Source organism: Aythya ferina, assembly GCF_964211825.1.
Source record: "Aythya ferina genome assembly, chromosome: 2".
Lineage (NCBI taxonomy): Eukaryota > Metazoa > Chordata > Aves > Anseriformes > Anatidae > Aythya > Aythya ferina.
In genome coordinates, this window is record NC_140297.1 from 153,156,374 (window position 1) to 153,178,499 (window position 22,126).

At 39.5% G+C, this 22,126-nt stretch overlaps 2 protein-coding genes across 18 annotated transcripts in view; both read left to right on the top strand.

Annotated features, from left to right (window-relative positions):
- Positions 1 to 3,691, top strand: part of PHF20L1 (PHD finger protein 20 like 1) — a gene marked incomplete at its 3' end in the record, with an annotated part of 56,224 nt that extends 52,533 nt beyond the window's left edge. For 11 of the 17 annotated variants that reach the window (XM_084511340.1, XM_084511341.1, XM_084511345.1 and 8 more), the window contains 2 exons: positions 193 to 358; positions 1,510 to 3,691. In XM_084511340.1, coding sequence (XP_084367466.1) covers positions 193 to 358; positions 1,510 to 1,652 — 309 coding nt within the window. The remainder of the gene's footprint in view (positions 1 to 192; positions 359 to 1,509) is intronic. The other 6 variants (XM_084511351.1, XM_084511342.1, XM_084511354.1 and 3 more) reach the window with 1 other exon arrangement.
- Positions 3,692 to 16,016: 12,325 nt separating this feature from the next.
- TG (thyroglobulin) overlaps positions 16,017 to 22,126 on the top strand; it is a 155,356-nt gene continuing 149,246 nt past the window's right edge. Inside the window, exons 1-3 of the mRNA XM_084511358.1 lie at positions 16,017 to 16,078; positions 16,363 to 16,522; positions 20,994 to 21,100. Of these exons, the coding sequence (XP_084367484.1) occupies positions 16,036 to 16,078; positions 16,363 to 16,522; positions 20,994 to 21,100 (310 nt within the window). The 5' untranslated portion in view covers positions 16,017 to 16,035. The remainder of the gene's footprint in view (positions 16,079 to 16,362; positions 16,523 to 20,993; positions 21,101 to 22,126) is intronic.

The following is a 22,126-nucleotide window of genomic DNA, read 5'->3' on the forward strand; positions in this document are numbered from 1 at the left end:
ATTTGCATTTTGTTTGGTTTAGTCTATTGATGTGTCATGGTACGTGGCTTTTGAATATGCTTTTTGTCAAGTAGACAGAAGTACAGTTCTGAGACAGCGTAGTGTATCGTGATTCAAGTGTCAAAATCAACACCAGAAATTAAATAGACACTCTTAAATGGCAATTTTTTTCTTTCTGTTGCACCTATGAAGAAGAATTCTGCTGAAGGAAACACTGTGTTTCTTTGTAATGAAAGAAAAGGCTCAGAGGAACAAGTGGACACACATCTTCAATGGCAGCTAAATCTCCTTACCCATATAGAGAATGTACAGAACGAAGTCACCAGCAGAATGGACCTGATTGAAAAGGAAGTTGATGGTAACTGTATTTACAGATACTTGTTAATACTAGTAGCAGCTTCTTTCATAATATGTGTTGATGGTGATATGAGAGGCTGAGGATTGACACTTTTGAGTATTGTATTCAAATTTTGGCACCTAAAATTATAACGAGAGCTTGCATCCATGGTTTTTCAGGTCTCTTCCACAGGTTATTACTGTCCATCAAAGTAGCTTAAGTGCTCAGGACCCCTGACAATTTAGCTCAAGTCTGTGATATTAGACTTTAGAAAGCTTTGATAATTTGCCTAGTCTTTGTCCAGATATGGATCATAAATTTGATGGATTTTTCTGCAGCTGGAAGGCTTTTGACCTGATTGTTCTAGTACTTGACAGTATTAAGGAAAAGTGTGTTCGTTTTGCTTTCATCTTTGGTTTGCTGTATTAGCACGTAATTTGTTTCAGGAAGATAAATTGGTTTCATGGGAAAACATGCATGAGATTGTAGTATGGGTGTAAATATTACAACACAAGAGTTTACTCACCAGTTGTAGAAACTTACAAATGAGAGGAGTTTGAGTGTAGCCACAGGAGTCCATAATTATCTTCTGACAAATAGTCATCTTACTCCTATCTGCAGTTTTACCTTCAGTATTTCTGCTCATACCAGGCAGTATTTCTAGAATTAGAGAGTTCATCTTTTCCCTTGTCTTTCTCTAGAAGCATAGAAATTATTTCAAAAACATTTTTTTGAAGACTGGAAAGCTGTTCTGTAGTCTGAACCTTGCAACTAGGAACCTGTAAAAGTGACAGAAGTGAGCCTAGAATTTCTCTGATCCTTGTGTCAAGGATTGCATTTACTGTTGCAGATCTGTCATAGCAAGAAGGCTTTGAATTTGATGTTTCTTTTGTGTGTGTGTGTGTGTAGACAGTAAGTTGTCAGCTAAGGGTATCATTTGCTCCTAGTCACATTTTTTATAATAATCAGATTAGAAGATATGTTTGGATTGTTTGAGTGAAACACTGAATTAGTGGACGTTTCCCTGTTTTCTTCTGTTAAATAGAAATCACAGCCTCAGTATATTTTTCCCTTCTTATTAAAGATAAGATAGAAAGAAAAATTTAACTTTTATGAGAATTATTTATCAGAGACTCGTTCTAACCAATTTCTTCTCTATTTTACTTCTGTAGTTTTAGAAAGCTGGCTGGATTTCACTGGAGAACTGGAGCCACCAGATCCTCTGGCAAGATTGCCTCAGCTCAAGAGGCGTATCAAACAGCTCTTAATTGACATGGGGAAAGTACAGCAAATAGCAACGCTTTGCTCTGTATGACAAAAGGAAGAATAAAGGAATGAAAATAGGTTCTCTACGGTGAATTTTCTTACTAGCCACAAGACTGACAGGAAGACAGCATTTATATAGTTCTTTGCTGATTACATTAATAGCCTGAAGCTTTAGAGAAAGGAGAGGAAATCTAGAGTAAGAAATCTGTTGTACTGAAAATCTGAATACTCAATGTCCAAACCTCAAAATGTAATATATTACATACTGAAAAATTTGATTTGATCTTAACATGATAAACAAGGAAACTTCTGTGTACAAGAAAGCTGAACAAACACTCTGCGAAGAACAATGCTACTATTTTGAAACCTTTGGCAGAAAATTCTAAATTCAGTATTCCACTGACTAAAAGTTATTGAGAACTGTATTTTCAATTAATTCCTCTTATCTTGCTAGTGAAAGATAGACACAGAGAGATCTGTATCCTCTCTACAAGAAAATTTATAGATTATTTCCTTCTCTTGTGAATGTTCAGGAAAATGAGCATACTAGCTTTGATTTTGAAAGAAACTACTTGTCATGGTCTCCTTTTTAAAGTATTTTTTTAAATAGAAATCCTTATTACAGCACCCTTAGGCTCCTTTAAAACATAAGTGGCAAATAGTGGTCAGATGTGCCAAATAATATTTACAACCACTGGGATGAGATTTTTATTATGGCTTACATGAAGGTTTTTTTTCCAAAGTCCTACTTGGTGCCAGCAATCCACCCCAAATTGTATGTAGGTGGGTTTTTGTTTTTATTTTATTTTATTTTTTTTTAATGTTATATGGCAGTATTCAGAGTTCAAAGTACCCTTTTGGTCCTGGATAGCTCTATTCTGGTTTGTGCCCTCTAAAACTTTACCATCCTCAGCTGGGATGAGGAATGACAAGAGAAGCAAAACTGTCTGTGGCTGTGAATATACTAAACCACTAGGATAAATATTGCAAGATACATTACACATTTTTTTGTAAAAATTTCCAGCTTCAGTGAATGAAACATCATGAAACCAAAGGCAACCTAGTTGCTCTGTTAGCTCTTGCTGGTTTTTGAGCCCAGGACTTTCCCTGTGCTGTTAAGTTGCCGCTGTACCCAGTGCTACATACATACTTGTATGTGTATGTATATGTGTATAGATACACATGTACATATATACATACTATATACATTTATATCTACATGTCTAGTTTTATTACAATAGACTATAAGAACTGGTGGTTAACATGAAATGTTACCTTTTAACAAGCAGTTTCTAAAATTGAAAATAATGTATGTACAGGTTTTGAAATTTGTAAAATATGACTGTTAAAAGGAGGCTATTTAACTGATGACATTAAGATACTTGAACATTTTATGCCTCGCATCTGTTTATCAGTTCTAGTTATCTGTATAAATGCATTTTAGAACCGATAGACAGTAAACTTGAATTTACCTTTTGATAAGAGTACAAGCCACTGTACATTCAAAAATTATTTAAATTTGCAAACACACTGTTCTATATGTAAGGTACTGTATGTAAAACTGTTTATTAAAACTATTCTGCATACTCTACATTTTCCATTTTTCTTCCTGATCTACATATAAGTGTAAAATGTGATTACAATAATGTACAGACCATCAAAAATCAAAAATTCCTGGACTGCCTTTTGATTCTTTAAATTGAAAAAATGTGCCAAAGATGGATTATCTGGGAAAGACGTTGCAACCTGTGCATTGAACTTTCATGATAAAACCATAACTGAGAAGGTAGCATGGCTGGTTCATTGCTAAAACATACCTACCCTGACATCTCCTGTCTGTCTGTCATGTCTGAAGTAAGTTATCACTCTTGATGTCAAAAACAAAATGTAAGCCTGTGTTACAGAGTGGTTGCTATTTAAGAAGTCTTGCCATGTCAAGCTTATAGGAGATATTACAGAGCTGTATGATAACATGGAAGTCAATTACAGCACCGTGATCGGCAACTTCCTAATACAGGAAGAATACAGCAGCTGAGGGGTTGTTGACATTTTTATAGCAACTGTTAATAAATAAAGTACTCTGTGTTATATAGTTGGATGCTTAAATTACCGCTTAAACCAATATGAACAGCTGAGTGACCTACTTGCTTTTTGATACGCGAGACTCTTATTATTCAATTGCTGCATATCCCTGAATGTGGTACTGTGTGTACTGTATAACAGAAGTGTAAATCCTGGTGAATTACTTTGAAACAAAGTGGAGTGTATTTACCTAATTTATACAGCATACACTGTAGCGATATTATGCAATGTGTGTGCATGTGTGTGATGTAATATAACTGTAAATGTTACTGAAGGTGGAGGTGTGCGGAGAGATTCCAGGTGGAAGAAAGGGAAATGCAGGGATGGAGGAATTTCCTGAAAAGGCCGTCATGAGGTCAGACTTGGAGTTGTCCTTGCAGCTCTTTGCAGCAGTCTCTAAATTTACATGAGTACATAACCTTATCCCTCAGGATCTTACCTTATTCAGCATGGACTGTGCTAACAAAAACAAATCTGTTTAATATTTATTTTTTATCTTCATTTCTTGTGTAGTCAATCGTTATAAATAGAGGAAAAAAATCTTGCAAGCAATCATATCTTGTAAAAAATATAATCTTAGTTTTCTTAAGGAGAGTGTTATGATACATTCATTGTGCGTTGCCCGAATGCTTCACAAACTTGTCTTGGTTTACTTTCTCAAATTGTGACGTTAGTCTGTGACACATGTATGTTAGTTTTGGCCCCAGTTTCAAAAGCATCCCATACATCTGAGTACTTGAGAAGGTTTTTTTGAACACTTACAAGTCAAGTGCCATAAAAGGCCAAGTGTTTTGCACAGAGTGTAACCTACAGTTGAATGCTTTGCTCATGTGCCAGTCAAACCTGATGTGTTCTGGTTCATACTATTAAGTCTAGTTGACATCAAGGGAATCTTTTTTGTTATTCTGTAGGCATCATTTTCCATCTGTCTTCCTGCTTCCTCAATAAATAATCCAGGGATCTATACACAGTCTATTAGCAACATCACTTACCTGGATATGAATTGCACTTTCTTGTGCTGTATGACAAAGGAGGCTGTCTTCGAGGAGGGAATAATAGTATGTGGTGCTGTAATGACTGTTTTTGATGCTTGTGCTCAGGGAGGTAAATTTTTTTTTTTTTTTTTTTTTTTTTTTTTTTTTAAGTTTGCAGCCGCCTTTTAACTTTTAAGTAATAAACAAAAGGGAAATGACGTTACACTTTTTGTGATTCCAAAAGGCTAAATGACAAACTTGTGGAGCCTTTAAATGCCTAGCTTTTTGTCTGGATTTCATCCACACTGTTTTTTCTTATGGAGAGTATAGGAATGAGTTGCTTCAAACCTTTCTTCCAGTGCCCATAATATAGCCATCCACATCAGAAACTGTGTTTTCAGTTGCAGTGGTGGCAGCAGGACATCCTTATTACAGTCATAAGGAAAACGGTGGCGTTATCAGATAACATGTGTGAGGGGCCACCTATGTTTCAGTTCTAAAATGAGAGTTGCATGAAATTGTACGGCAGGGAATGGGTTGGCAGATACTTCCTAATACTGTTCTTGGGTGGCTGTAGGGAGGTAATGCCCATATTTTGGATATTCTGGCCTTAGATGCATAGACCTTTGTTCAAGTATAGAGTAATTTGCAGCCACAGAAGTCCATAACCCTATTTAGAAGATGAGTTTCAGTTTTCTGATGGGTTTTCTTTGCTGGCTTGCAGAGAATTGGAGCTGTTCTTCCAGGGGTGCAGTCCTCTTGTAGAGCTGACATCCTCCTGTCTCTTCATGTGATACCTAAGTTTCTACATGTGCTCCTTGTCTGTTTTCCACCTTGCATCTGTTTCTCATTTTGTTCTTCAGTTTTCTGCACTCTGTCTTGTTTCATGATGCCAGGAGGGTTTCAATCTTGCCCTTTTTTTTTTTTTTTTTGGTTGCTGGTGGAAGGGATTCTAGGGAAAGGGCTCCTTTGCTCTTCTCTTATGTCTTAAGTGTCCTACAAGCCGTGTACAGTCAGATTTTGTGTACCACAACAAAATCTTTAGATGGTTTTGCTGCCTTCCTCTAGTACGCATCTTCTGATATCATGTGCAAATGTTGATCTCCTCCTGCTCCCATCTGGCTTCTAGCTTAGCTCGAAATAATTCTGCAAAAACAAAACAGCCAAACAAAAAACCTACACATTAGCTCTGTTGGGCTCCAGCTATTTACCAAGAAGGAGGTTTTCATGTACAGGAGTCACTTAGGCTTTGCTGTGAATTTATAGAGGTATTTTAATGCTTGCAAAACAGAATGTTTTTCCTCTGTATTTGAAGGAAAACTGCAAATATTTTTCACTGAGACTTTAAAAGACAGAAAACAGATCCTGCGCTGAGATAACCAGAGTGTGATGTTAAAATCAGCCACAAAATCAGAGGCGAGAAGCACTGCAAGCAGGAGCTTTGTAGCAAGAAGTGGGCAGCTCATCCATCTTGAGATCCTCGCCTTATTACCGGCTCTCTGGAGGTGCTGATGTGTGAAGGGGGTCTTGCAATTATGCCACTCATTGTGAATGGGAATCACCTTTGCCATGTCAGTTTAAAAGACTGGAACCTTGTGTGTTCTCTCTACTGCTTACAAATGCTGCAGTCTGTCAGCCTTAATTTCACAGTGCTTATTAAAACCAGAGGCTCTAATCCATTGCTCTCTTTGCATTTGATTAGCTGCTACTAATTTTCCATTATACTGAGACTATGTGGCTATAGGTGATCACTTTACAAAGTTTTTGAAATACTTCAGTAATGATTTTTATTATACTGTTACATCCTTGGTGTCAGTTATAGGGATCTGTCTTTAGCAATAACTATTATACACTATGTGTATGTCTGTTTATATATGGAAAATAAATATGGAGCATGTAACGACTGTGAAAATACACTGCGCAAAGAGCAGAGTGAGCACTCGACGGCCACTCTGCACCAGCCTGAACAACCCAAATGAAAAATTGGAGAGCGCGTGGAGAAAACGAACTAGCATGAAAAATTATTTGGGAGTGGATTTCCCTTTATGCGCACACTAGGCTGTGTAAGCTGTAGACGAGCCAGCCGTGAATACCTGAAGCCAGTTCAATTGCTGATTGCTCAAACAGCAGCTTCCTCTTCTGTAAGACTGGTGAGAGCCACCGTGTTCAGCTGTAGCCCTGTGCGTCAGTGTATTGTCACTAACCACGCCGAGAGAGGCAGCAGTGCACTAGGATGACATCTACGAGAGACGCAAAGTACTTTCTTTTGTGATTTTTTTTTTTTTTTTTTTATAATAGCAATAATGTTGACTGCATTCTAATACAATAAAGGTCTGTTGAGATGATGTGCCTGGGCTTCCATTCAGTGGACTTTAGTTTTAGTGAGTTGGTGAGCATTTGCTTTTATATTTTTTATTTTGTTTTAAAGCAGTAGGGAATCTTCACTCGTGTTTAGCCTGTGGTCAATAAACTACATACAGTGATGGATAATCTTTATCTGTGTACATCTCAAAACCTTAGGGGATCTTCAGTTGTATTTTACCCTGTAGCTGAATTATATAATCAATAAATTATTTGCAGTAACAAATGCTCTCTTACTGCGCAATGAAGTAATCAGAAGACTTTCTGTTCCTGAGCTGCTTTGGTGTTTTAACAGTTTCAAGTGTTGAGTTTTGCAATGCACTTGGTTCTTGAAAGGGTCTTTTGACAACTTAGTTGCAGTGGTATCTCTTTGTGGGCTGATGTCTGCCTTCTAAGAGCATTTATCTAGTTTTGTGTCTGTGTGTGATGTCATTACAAAACAACTTAAGGTTATTTTAATGATTTCTTGTATTTTAATATTGCCTATAAATGGTTCTTCAGGATTGTGCTGTAGTAGGAAATGAGCAAACAATGCTGAGAATATTCCTGTCCTAGCCCTCTTCTGGACTGGGGCAAAAATGAAATCAGGCAGTGTTTAAACAAGTCACTAATACACAGAAATAGTTTAGTTGTTCACATAGCAAAAATTGCTATGATCTTGAACATACTAAAAAAAAAAAAAAAAAAAAAAAAAAAGTTACTCTGATATAGATCTTTTCTTCATTATTGAAGACACCATCTCAAAATGCTGTCTGAAATTGAAGAGAGATGACCAAATTCAGATCTTGGAGCAATATCTAAAACACTTTTTTCTAGCCCTGAATCAGACCAAAGATCTAGCCATCCAGTACCTTATGTTAGGCAGAAGCATAATGTTGAGCATCCACAGAAATCTATTAACTATAAAGGCTCTGTGCAAGTTGGTCTTTCCTTTAATGTAGCTTTCAGTTCTGGAAAACAAATGTTACTTCAAACAAAATCTTTATGAAGATTTATCAGTTTTATCGGTTGCTGATAGATTTCTTCTCCATGAGTTTGTTTAATCCATCATTTTTCATTAATTTCTGTCTTTTATACCTCCACCACCCTCAGGTGGCATAATGAATTCCACAGCTTTCTTATGTGGCAGGAGGACTTAAAAAGCAAGTTCAAGGAGAAATCTGACTTCATGAACTATATATACACTGTTGCATTCATTTCAAAGAAGGCTACGTATTGCATTGTCAAAAAGACCACAGATAATTTTGTCCTACAAACACCAGACATTCAGCACTTTGTCGATGTCCTTGTGTGACTAGGGATGTCTCTTCTCACGTGCATTAGTTTGCATTTGCCAGATACTGAATCTACGAAGCACGCAGATCCATCCATCACTCCACTGCTGACTGCAGAGCAGAATTCTGCTTGGGGGTTCAAAACTGTCTGTGTTCCGGATGCTATAAGATTAAAATAAATGGTTTTGTACCTTCTATTGACAAGGTTAGACATCCTTAGAGGAAAATTGTGCTATCTCTCCTGTTAGCTATGTAAGAAAATATGTAAGATTTGTTTCTTACATAAGAATATGTAAGAAAACAAAAACAAAACAAAAAAAAAAAAAAAACGCCATTTCATCTATCCTAGGAATGGTTTGTTTCTGGAGAGGTAAAAATAAATTCAAGTTTTGTTAAGTGGGCTTCTTTAGGTTCTTCTGTCACCAAAGCCACTTTGCCAACTAGTGAATGATAGTACAAATAATAATAATAATAATAATAATTTGAGAAGTCCTCTGCCTACTTTTCTGACTCAGCTAACTTTAGTGTTCTGCTACTTCCCCATCATTCTTTCAATCCGAAGAACACAAAGTATGAAGTGACTGAAACTTGTATTATCTGGTGGGGCTATGCTTTTCATCTTTTAATTTTGTCACACTTTGACATTTTTGTCCTTTTCTGAGGATTAAATTATAGCTAACAAGTGCTTCACAAGATCCAGTCATTGTTGTCTACACCAAGATCATGTGAAGAAGCTGGGAAAGAGTCTCATGCTTGAGAAGAAATGTCCCAAACATGAAATATTTTGTGCTCACAAAGGAAAGCTAAGCCACTAAGAAATAGCACGAGTCTATGATTCTGCATGGTTTTCTTAAAATGTGGGAGAGGATGGGCCGGTATTTGTTTCCTATTTAAAACAGAAAAACAGTAATTTAAAAAGTAAATTAAATACATGGTATGGGCATAGGGTGACAAAGATTGCCATTCTTAAAATTTTTACTTCTAATTTGCTGCCATGTTCAGGAGATTCCTTTAAGATCTTTCATTAATATGAGGTTTCTCAGGCTCAAGCTTTATTTGTGTGAAAGCAACTTTTCTATGGATATAGATGTTTATGTATACCTATACAGGTCGCACTTAGCCTTTCTGCTATGTAATCATGACACTTACACAAATCTGTGCAATTTTTCTGCTAAAAGAAGTAAATGCAAAACTGGAACACTGGATAAATCACTGCTTCTCCCTTAAGGTCTGGGATTTCAACAGCAGGTATCATCACGCTGACATTTTTTCTTTTTCCCAATCAACTATAATCTAGATTGAGTTGATTTTTGATACTGCATACAACAAATAAAACCTTCATTTACAGCACTAAAACAATGATTTTGAAGACAAACTACTTTTAAGGCCATATTAGCTGCAGGGACCTTTTCCACTTGCTTCTTTGCTTACCATCAGTGATGAGCTAATTTGAGATATTTTTCCATCTTTTCCCAAGTGCTAAAAATAGAGCTCAATGCCGTTGTCCCTTTACTGAAGGGAATGTTATGCACTGAGCTTTTTCTTAATTTGTCTCGCCAGCCACAGATCATGTGTCTTTTCTTTTTCCTCTAAAGAATGTGGATTGCATATATTGCTCTGTAAACTATTTGTCTGTAAACTTTTTTTTTTTTTTTTTTTTTTTTTGGATCCATGGGCTATTGCATCCCACTGAACTTGCATGTACCAAAATGCCCATCGCGGTGTGATGCGCATCTAGAAGTGGTTTAAGTGATACAGATTGCCAGCACTCTCTCACACTTGGCTTTTGAAGAGACTTTTAAGACTTGGCTGCTCTTCCCACTTGCATAGTTCAGAAGTTGTTTTCTGAGTGTTTTTGAAGGAAATAAAAAGCAGTCTTGGGAATCAACAGTATGCAGATATTGTAGATTTGTGCTCCTTTCTGTTAATAACAGCCCTTTGAGACCTCCTTGGTTTCCTGTCTGCATTATTCCATTATAACTACTAATGACCTTTGGTAGTCAGCAAAGGAGGAGGAGGAAAGTGAACGTTTACCATAAAAAGCCTCTCTCTCCCCATTTGCTGTGCAAGGATTGCCTGAAAGCAGTTGCCTGAATAACAGTTTTGGACTAACTTTAGAAAATGGATTAAATAAATGTATTGCTCCCCCTTTGCCCCATTGTTTTACATGTAAGCACAGAACCTGCTGCCCCTGGAGAGCCCATGGCACGGGGCTGTGCTGGCTCTTGTTGCTTCTCTGTAACTGCCCCACTGGAATGGGGGTCAGACACAAACCTGAAACTCTTGAAGCAAATATCCAGAAAAATGTGGAATATATTTCATGGTCAGACTTAAAATCTTTTACAATTCAACCACCCTAGTACTAATTCTGTTCTTTGTTTGGTCTGAGGGCTTTGATCTGCATGTGTATTTCCCTACATATGCTGCACCAATCCAGAAATTCATTTTCTTTTTGTGTCTGCTTAATCCAGGCTGTTACAGAAATTTTCTTTATGCCTTTGAAGGTGCCTTTTTCAGCCTGCCCTCTACACTGGTCATGTTCTTCGTTGTTTCCCAGCTTGATCTTTCCGCTGACTACTGACTTAAAACGAGAATAGACTGCTTGAAAATGAAGTCCAAATATAGCCCCACTCATTTTAAAAAGACTAATCCTGGTAAAGCAAGCTTGTACAGCTGTTTGAGGTCACATTTACCATATATATCAAATGCTGTAGCACTTAAGAGGTCTACAGCCCAGACAGAAAGATGCTTGAATCACTGTTAGCACAGGCACAGTCATGGTCTGTAAGAAGGCATCGATGGAATTCTTTCTAGTCTCTCCAGTACCCATGGGTCACTAATAAGAGTGCTGCTGTCACTTTTTTTCATGAAATCAGCCTAATTCCAACCTCAAACATGTGCTCCTGTTATTATTTAGCTAATTCTTCTGGGCCTGGTTGTCCAGCTAGCTTTAGGTGAATGTGAGTTCTTATAATTTCTCTTGCAGGTAGATGCTACTAAGAGTCATAAGAGGTGGACAAGTAAGAAATGATACTCTGGAACCAAGGAAATAATAGTTCTGAATTGTTTTAGGTTGAGGATCTTGCATGTAATAAGTTCCCAGAAGAACTGATTTGTGTTAACATGCTTAATTGTCATACACGTATAACACCTAGAAGATGAAGCCTCAGAAGCTAAGCTACTTCCAGCCAAATATTTGGCAGCATAAAGCGCTTGGTGCAAGTGGAAGCTGAAGGTTGAATGCATTTGACTCTGACCCTCAATTCCCTTCATAGTCAGTGGAGCTTCATCTATCCCATTTCTCACTTAACAATTGAACCACAAGGTGTATTTGCTCATAGCGTTGCCCTGTTTGGAAGCCTCCATCTTGCCTGTCCCCATACTGGGCTAGGCTTTCTAGAAATCCCCCCAAAAATGTGCTTCTAATAAGGGGCACAAAGTCTTAACAAAGTCAAAATATCATACTTAAAGCTTATATTTAAACACACCTTATGATATTTGATGTTTCTTCAGTGTTGGCAGCATTCTTCACAAACCTGCCCCATGCTAAGGCTGCCTAATATATTTCAGGTCTCTAACTTGCCATTGACTTCAGTGGGACATTAGGTTCTTGGGCAAGTGGCTGGATCTCTAACTCAGTGCAAATGGTTGCACAGGTGACAAGAGGATCTTTGGCCAGGGCAATGTCAATCTGCTCAATGTGCGTGGCAGTTTAACGAAGTCCCCCCAGGCACCCCCTTTGCCTGCTGCTGCTCGTTCTCCTTTCCAGTGACTGGGCTCAGGAGTGCTCCCTACAGAGGGGTGAGGGCTTGCTGATGGAAACCACGAGGGCAGCTCCAGGTGAAGGGGCCCCTTGTGGTTTTCTCAGAAGTATCACATGCGTCACTCGCTCAACTCCGTGGCCAGTCTACCAGCACATAAGTGAACTTATTGGAACAGTGGTTGCTATAAAAAGGCAGGCAAGGGCTACGTGTGGTGTGCAGGGCTGTCGCAGTGACACCAGGGAATGGAGCCCTCCCATCGCAAGATGGGCTCCATCCCAGTTTGCGCCCTTCTTTGCTTTATTAACATAGCAGCAGCCAATATATTTGGTAAGTATGCTTGTCCTTTTCCTTTGCTCATGTCCAGTAGTGACAGCCCCTGTGATCTTTGTGATGCTCTTTGTGTTAATCCAACTAAGTAGGTAATGATCTTGAATCATTGGTAGATGTAGATAATAATCTTGAGTTGTTGGCATGTGATTATTGTGTGCTGTGCAGACTGAGTTTGAGCTCCAGGTTAAATCCTGAGCTGTGAGGATTTAACTGTGATTAGAGTAGTCAGAGTTCAAGTCCACCTGGACTTTGGGTGGAAAAACAAAGTTTTCTGGAAGAACAGGCTGGAGTAGAGAAGCTTGGACAGGAAAGGGTGCTGCTGCAGCAAAGCTAAGGTTCATCAGGTTATATCTTCTGCTCATGTGTCCCATCATCTAATTTAGGCTGTATCACCAATTTAAGATATTGAATAGTCTGAATGCTGTCACCAACTCTCTCCGTTCTGCTTAAAAAAAAAACAAGTTTGCTAGTCCTGCATGATAAGCAGTTTGAGCCACCCATTAACGTTTTAACTCAGGTGCCTCAGTCGGCTGCCTCTGGCACTGTACAAAGGGATCTCCACACACCCTACGGAAACTGCGTGAGTCGCGTTTGAGAATGGTGTGAGGTTTGTTGGCATACAGATATCTATAGGTGATCTAACCTAAAAAACCTTTAGAGTCTCATGGCAATTTTTACATGGGCTTAAGGGGACACAGAAAAAAAAATCACAGATAAAAGTGATTGAGAGTTCTGAAGTGCACAGAAAACACCTCTGGCTCAAGTCCCTGAGCTGCAAATCAGAGGCTGAAAGTATTCAGAAAACTTATGAAGTATTTACACTGCTATACATATGGTTGCACTTAAATCAAATATTGCACTTAGTGAATCCATGGTCTAAATCTGCATTTATGGCTTTGTTTACTGCATTTACTTATTTATTCATTTATTTATTTTAGAACTGTTCAACAGAATTAAAAGTATGATACTCCTCAGATTTTGAGGACAGGGAAACTGTCAGATCAACTAATCTGTTCTGTAAAATAATAATAATAATAATAATAATAATAATAATAATAATAATAAATTAATTTTAAAAAGTCACTACTGAATTTCATTGTTCTTCTAAAACTCCTTAAAAATTTGGTTTTGAATGCATTAAGAACTGAAGAGCAAACTGTTCTCTTGTTTGGTGGCTTCGATACCTAACTACTTGTACTGGTAAAAAAATTAAGAAGTAGTAAATTAAGACTCCAAGTCTGACACTACCTGCTAGGTATTGATTCCTTTAAAGAATTCATGAGATTAAGAAGGTATTTTAAGAAGAATTCTTTCATGAGATTAAGAGGAAATACCTTTCCTTTTTATAGAATAGTAATTATTTAGCTTTATTTTTTCACAGAAACAATATCAGTGATGTCCCTCCCTGTGAGAAATAGTTGTGGTTATGGTAAAACACTGTGGAGGTAAACACAGCTAACTCTAAGAAAACTACTCAGATACCAGAAAATTATGCTGTATTAGTACAGAACAGAGCTGATATTAATTAAATACAGGCCTGGGAAAGACCTCCGTCACATGCTTATCCCACATCTGGCAGCCCAGCTTGTCTGTTCAGCACTGTCCTATGTAGAAATGCATGGAGGGCTCACGAACCTGGGACTTTCACTGTACAGCATTGGCATTTAACAGGGTTTTGATACAAGCAGGCTCACAGTGAAACCGCATTTAGCATTTACCTTCTTGATGCTTTCAGAATACCAGACAGATTCCCAGCCACTGCGTCCATGTGAGCTTCAGAGGGAAAAGGCTTTTGCAGGAGGAGACACCTATGTTCCTCAGTGCTCAGAAGACGGCCAGTTCAGGTAAATCATCCCTGCTCTGATTCTGCTGGTTTACTCCGTGACTTTTCCCTACTATTTAAATGTTTAGCTTCAGCTTTGAAGAGCCTTCCTATCAGTAGACTGGAGGATGAGTGGCACAGGGGACTGGACTGAATGGACTTCATTGAGCTATGTTTCAGATTCAGCCTCTCCTGAGTGAATTCATAGAATTTCCTTTTGAGTTGGAAGGGACCTTAAAGACCATCTAACTCCAACCCCCTGCCATGGGCAGGATACCTCTCACCAGACCGGGCTGCTGAAAGCCCCATCCAGTCTGGCCTTGAACACCTCCAGGGATGGGGCATCCACAGCTTCTCTGGGTTACTTCCCTGTTACTGGAATTAATTTCTGTGTTTACAATTTAATTTAAGACTAATAGGATAATTGTGGTGGCATCATTTGCATATTGAATACTTGATAGAGATTGTGTAATGTTGTATAATGCAAATGCTGTCTTCCTATGCACACCCATAGGCATGAGACCTTTGATCAGCACGCCAGCTGACATAGTTCATCCAAGCTGACTTGGAGGAGTTATTCACACTGCTTTAAGTAGCACAGTTGAGTTTTCTCCTAAATGCAGTAAAGGAAATAAAAAACACATGGACAACAGTGGTTTAGAAAACAGCACATTGCTTGAAGAGGCAAGAAGATAATAAGTTAAAGCTGAGAGGAAGCACAAATTGTAATGTTCACTAATATCTTGCTGTTGTTGCCTTGGATGGGGGACCTAGATCATGCTAGATTTGAGTTAGAAAAGATCTCAAAACGTAAGGTAAATCTCAGATACCAAGTATCAGTATTCTGTGCAAATTACTTGCCTCTTGAATGATTTCAAGTCAGTTATTGGCAACTTCTGAAGACTCCAGAGAATTACTAGAATTTAGATTTCTCATTGGGTAGACCCAAATGATTTAGAGCCACCCAAAACAAAGCCCTCTATGGTTCCATTATTTGCAGTAATAAAATACTTGAACCTGCTTGCTATAGTTTATGTCCCATGCTGACTGAGGATTCTGGAGCTAACAATAAAATGTCTTACTCGTGTTCTGCTTCAGGACAGTTCAGTGCAGTAGAAATGGTCTCTCATGTTGGTGTGTGGATGAGAATGGCATCGAGGTACCTGGCAGCAAACAGGATGGATATCCCATATCTTGTAAGTTAAATGTTTCCACTGTTGTTCAGAGTGGACAAAAAGCCATTTAAATCTTCAGTTGAACTGTTGAAATCATGAATGTGTTTATCCCAGGATTAGGTGTACTCTATTTTGTTGTAATTTACTGTGTCTTTCTAGCTGAATTTCTGGAGTTTCTTTGAAGCTGATCATGGAAACATGATACACTTGAATGCTCTGTATTCATGAAGGTCACAATAATGTAAATCATGAATGTAAACTAAACTGATTGTATTCACCTTTAAGTTGGAGATCCTCAACCCCAGCTCTGGAGGGTTTCTATATACCAGTTTTACTGACCTCAAAACGATCAATGTTGGTCAAACGATCGTCTGGGTGGCAGAATCAGAACTCCCCCATCTGAGAAAACTCAGCTGATGTCTTAAAAAAATAAACGATTTAGTGTCCAAAAAGTACTTTCCTCTAACACTGCCTGCTCTGGTACTACAGGCTTATCCTTCTGCCAGCTGCAAAAGCAGAGGATCTTGGTGAGTCGCTACATCAACAGCAGTAGCATCTCCTACATCCCTCAGTGCACTGATTCAGGGGCATTTGATGTGGTGCAGTGCGACATGGAGCTGGGTCAGTGCTGGTGTGTAGATTCAGAAGGAATGGAGATTTATGGCACCAGGCAGAGAGGAAAGCCAACACAGTGTAAGTAAGATTCAAGAAAATGGTAAGTTTTGTGGGGACAGAAGGTTTGGTATGAATGAAAGGTGGTAGATCAGGAGCTTGGACACTGCAGCCTACACTTATGCTATGGAAGTATAAGTGCTTAACTGAGAAATTTAAATTAAGTGGCTATTTCATTTGGTTATAAAGACAATATGAGGCACCTAGATTTGCACGTTCAACATAATGAGTCTAAGCCTCTTCATAGCCATGCCCTGGCTTGTGGGAAGTTAAGTACTAATAAATATGACTTCTTTTTTTGTCAGGTCCGGGGACCTGTGAGATCCGAGACCGTCGCATTCTGCATGGGGTTGGGGAGAAGAGCCCACCTCAGTGCTCAGCAGATGGAGAGTTTCTGCCTGTCCAGTGCAAGTTTGTCAACACTACAGACATGATGTTTTTTGATCTCGTTCATAATTACAACAGGTAAGAGTGTAGGCTTCTGAAACTGGGAGATAGTGCTGGACACTGCTTCAAGTCAGGATCTTAATGCATTTTTTTCCACATTTTCTGTGACCCTGTCTGATATTATTTCTTGCTATGGACCAAGTAAAAAACAAACAAACAAATAAACCCCCCCCAAAACTTTTTTTTTCCTAAATTAAATTTACTCTTCTAGAAAATCCCTGCACTCTAATCAGTGTGCCTTTGCTCAGTAGTGGTTACCAAATTGGAATCTGTATTTGGAAAAGTAGCAAGGGAAACCTTTTGGACACCAAACAGCAGATCAGTGCAAAAGGAAGAGAAATACAGATGTATATATACGGTAGGAAAGATGATTCCATTTGGAATATGAGAACAGAAGGACAGAGAGACAAGTGGCAACAGGAAGAGCAAGTTCTGTGTGACAGTAGGAAAACTTTTTTTCATCTACACAGTGTCAGAGTTGCTCACACAGGGGAGCCAGCAAGTGATGTGGGATGTGGTGTACAGGCCAGCTTCTGATGGGTTGGAGTAGGCTGGGGAAGATTTCAAAATGCTGGATCAAATGCTTGTCAGTGGGATCAGAAAGCCATTGTCCTTTGGAGGAATCAGGAATTAATGCTCACATGGAGAAATAAGGGCTGGAAAAGGAGAACTGCAGAAGAAAGGGTTCGTGTCTTGAGAAGTGCATTTGTTTTGGCATCTCAATCAGCACATTTCTCCAGAGGAGGGCAGTGGAGTAAATGTAATGTCTTGTTCTGACTTGGCTCTAAAGCAGCAAAGGCATTTTATTGTAAGTGTCAATTTTGCTATTTTGAGGGTTTTCTTCTTTAATTTAAGCAAAACTGAAAGGCAGGCCCAGATGCTCAGTACAGACTTGTCAGAGCTTTGGGAGAGGTTATTTTGGCAAGAGCAAAATAGTCTGGCTATTTTGTTTGTTTGCCTGTGGAGTGTGGAAATTCTAAAAGAAAAATTACAGAGAAGAAAGCAATGCTTTAAATTACCATTTTTCCCCTCCCACTGAGAGGTTTGTCTGGAAAAGGTCTGCAAGATTGGCCTTTTCTTGTGTCTATGTCATGTAATTAATCACAGCAGGACCATTTCACTCCCAGCTGTCTACCTTTCTAATTATGGCATAGACTTAATCCATATCCATATGATTGGAGTATCTTAGATCATTAATGTATTTATTTTTTACAGTATTACTGCCTGGTTTATCATTATCCTTTCCTATAAACATGAGGCCAGAATGCAGAGTCGAAGTGATGAGTTCCACAGTGAAGAACTGTGGCAAAATAGGGATTAAACCCCCTTTTTTAAAGGTTTGGGTCCATGTTCTTACCATTGGGAAAACATTTCTTGGCTCTGTGGACTGTTTTTTGAAATCTAAATGTGTCACTTAACTCCCTTCCCATATCATTTCCCCACACCTTTACAATGATTCCAAAATAAATATGTTAAAAAATAATGGGGAAAATAATAATAATAAATAAAATTTATTTACTTATTTATTTATTTATTAAAAATTAATAAAGCCTAAGACTTTACCAAGGGGAAGACTTTTGGAAAGAAAGCAAGCCCAAATTTCCTGCCTTACCCTAATACTTGACCGGACTACTGTTTGTTCTTTTATATAGACTGTGCCCAGGTCCTGCTTGGATAGGCAGCCATATAGAAAGCCCTATATCAGATAGTGGAGGAGAGATCTAGAACTCAAAAATCAAGGAGATTTTTTAACTCTCTTGCTATAATATTCATCAGACTAAAGACCTTGGTCAGCTCACTGGAGGTTTTGCCCTATTATGTGTTAGATTAGAACCAAAATATATCCTGAGTTGGAAGGGACCCATAAGGATCATCCAGTCCAACCCCTGGCTCCACACAGGACCACCCAAAAACCAGACCACGTGTCTGGGAGCATTGTCCAAACGCTTCTTAACTTCTGCAGGCTCAGTGCCATGACCACTTCCCTGGGGAGCCTGTCCCAGTGCCGGACTGCCTCTGGGTGCAGACCCTTTCCCTAACCTCTAGCCTGACCCTCCCCTGTCCCAGCTCCATGCCGTTCCCTCGGGTCCTGTCACTGTCCCCAGAGAGCAGAGCTCAGCGCCTGCCCCTCCGCTCCCCTCGTGAGGGAGCTGCAGGCCACCATGAGCCTGCTCTGCTCTGGGCTGAACAAACCAAAGGACCTCAGATGCTTCTTGTATGTCTTCCCTTCCAGACCCTTCACCATCTTTGTAGCCCTCCTTTGGACGCTCTCTAACAGTTTTATGTCCCATGTGTTGTTTTTTTTTGGTAGTGTAAAAAACATGTTTTGATATTCTCCCTCCACTTCTGAGTAGTCAGTGAGAAAGGCGGCTGTGAGTTCAGCTGCACAGACAGAGCACAGAAGGGTTATTTGCAAACCTGCTGTTGAAGATCGGTAATGAGTTACCTTTGCTGGATGCCAAGAGCAGGGACACAGCTGGAGGAAAAGGTCAGCAACCATGCATGTATCTACTTCTTTTTTTAAGTGCAAGCACTCTTCTTGAAACACCTGGATCCACAATAAATTTATCCACAACTTAAACAGTCATCCCTGCTTCAGCCACTTCTTTTTGGACGGGGCCTGATAGACAAGGACTTCTGAGTTATGACTTCTCACCTCTAGGGCTGTGATTATAAGGAGTCTGAGAAAAAGAAAAGGAGCAGTGGGGTGTGAGTTTTCCAAGCATGATGGATGAAGTTCTATCCTCTTGTTTGTGTGGGCCTAATTTATATCCTTTTGCACTTTATTTAGCTATACTCCCTACTTAGAACAAAAGTAACCAGGACGGCAGGGTATGACTGCACATCTGTCTCATACAAAAGTGGTATAATTATGCATATGGCATCTTAACATTGAGGGTAAAAGAAGGAAGCATGCAGATTTTTATTTTATTTTGTCATTTTATGTTGTTTATTTATTTATTTTGCATAGCAGCCTGTGTCACTAAGCTGGATGTCAAGATGCTGAGGGGATGAGCTTCAAGGACATGGGTGGTGTAAGATGCTACCTTTGAGTCTGTAAGGGCACTGCTCTGCTAAGAGACAAGATCGTATCCCTGATTGAGCAATGACCAGTGCATAATTCAGGGGTATCAGAAAGCTCTTGAAATCCACTAAGCCATTTATATCCACAGAGGACCATAGGAAGATGTTATTTAGTTGTTTATAGCTAAAATTGCATTGTTTTAATGCTGACATGAGTCTCTTTGTGTTCTGAAGTATGACCTTTTGATTGCTTTTAGCACACCAATGAAAACAGCAGAGCAGGATTTGGATTTGACCATCCAAAGTGGAGGGAGTCAGTAGGTGTTTAGTTTGCTGATGTGGGAAAGTACCAGAGAGGAGCAGCAGTATGCAGTGATGTGCAGGCTGTGGGACAGGAGTGTTGCTGAGACCCCAGAGGTTGCCAGTCCTTTCCTTTGCCAGGGCTTGCTGCGTGTCCCTGAGCTAACTTAGGGTGTACTTCCAAGTACTGAGGTAGCAGCAACCACTCCAGCTCTCCTGGCAGGGGATGGCACTTCCCTTTTACTAGATATTTCCAAATAAGCCGCATGCAGCTGGGACATCAGGCCTTTATTGTAATTCAGGGTTAAGGGTATGTATTTGTAAAATAATACATGATTTTGCAACATGGTGAATGAGTGTGTCCCACTGGCCATATTGCCTCAATCCAGAAAAAAAAATGTATTTGTTTGCAGAAGCCCTGGAATGTCTGTCAGTTAAGATCACATTTACTACGATTTTTTTTTTTCTTTTCAACTCTGACATTAATAAATTTCCTTCCTAAATGATAGCTTTGCTAGAATCTGGCTGTTGTCGCTCCCTAGAACATTACACTGGGAACTAGCAACTCTTTGATCTCCAGAAGTAGGAAGTTAGTCTTGGTTGTAATGTGTTTAAAAACCTTTTCTCTTTAATCCGTTGAGCCGTGCTCTCTGAACGAAAAAGATTAGTGAGGTTTCTATCAGCTTTTGTGCTTAATTCAGTGCAAAAAGTATACATAGCATGGCAGGGAGAGGAAGCAACCTGTTTGTTTAGGCACTCTGCCATCCTGTGCAGACTTGTGGAAGGAGTTAATGAACTGCTATTGTAATAACATTAGGCCAACGTGCCTCTATTTTACACTCTTTGGCAGGCTTTCAAGGGTAGGAACAGAACTGAAAATGAATGTTAGAGACGGGGTATGTGCATAGAAAGGATCCAAAATCTGTCTGAAGGGAGATATTGCCCTGTATAGTTAAAAGGAACTCATGAGACCTGTTATCCTATGGAATAGCTGATTTGGGTCATGTCAGAGTCTGGCTGACTCTAGCAGACTGAAGGATTGCACAATGGCTTTGTGCTGGACAGACATCCTTGCCATACAAATCTGGGAGAGAAGCTCAAATGCTTTGTTGTTGTTGTCAATAGGCCTCCCAGAGCCTTTCACAGGAGGTTGTTTTTCTTCCAGGCTCCCGGCAGCTTTCCAAACCTTCAGCTCCTTGCGGGAGATGTTCCCGGAGGTCTCTGGGTACTGCTACTGCTCGGACAGCCTGGGGAGAGAGCTAGCAGACACTGGTGAGTACCTGCCTGCACCTCACATGTCAACTTCAGCAGCTTTGAACTCCCAAGGAGAATGACAGGTAAAAAGTGTCAGTGTTAAGCTTCCTTTGGGACTCCAGGTTTATTTCTGCAAGATGTAAGGGCACAGAGCAGCTGATCTGACCAGTGTATGGGAAAGGCTGGTGCGCTCTCATGACACTTGCTCACACAATGTGAACCCCACCCTTGGGAGCAGTGCTCCAGCAGGAGCCGCTGCCTAGGAACTAACCCTGTCCTTTTTGGAATGGTCAATAAGATTTTGGAATGTCCACCTTCTGTCCACCTTTGAAAGCTGAATCCTATTCAATGTCCAGTCAGCAAATGCAGGGGAATATAAAGGACCTGGAGGCTGAGCTAGTTTCTTCTTGCTTAGGTGGTCATCCTATTCTGGTGGTCATCCTATTCTGTCGTAGCCTAAGGTTACCTTTCAAGCATGTTAATGGTTGATGGGACATTTTTGGGGGAAAGGAAAGGAAAGGGAAAGGGAAAGGGAAAGGGAAAGGGAAAGGGAAAGGGAAAGGGAAAGGGAAAGGGAAAGGGAAAGGAAAGGAAAGGAAAGGAAAGGAAAGGAAAGGAAAGGAAAGGAAAGGAAAGGAAAGGAAAGGAAAGGAAAGGAAAGGAAAGGAAAGGAAAGGAAAGGAAAGGAAAGGAAAGGAAAGGAAAGGAAAGGAAAGGAAAGGAAAGGAAAGGAAAGGAAAGGAAAGGAAAGGAAAGGAAAGGAAAGGAAAGGAAAGGAAAGGAAAGGAAAGGAAAGGAAAGGAAAGGAAAGGACTGTTTTTTGGTTCTTTTTTGTTGTTGCTCCCAAAAAAAGAGGAGGTAGAACACTTCCAGATCCTCTTCCTTGGATATTGCTGCTTAAAAAATAAAGCCAAAAATAAACAAAACAAAACAAACAAACAAACAAACAAAAAGCATGGGAAAAATGCAGAGCATGATGGCTTAAAATTTACATGGTAGGTGAGAACTTTCGTATTTAGTTCCTGAGAGAAATTCTCCAAAAAT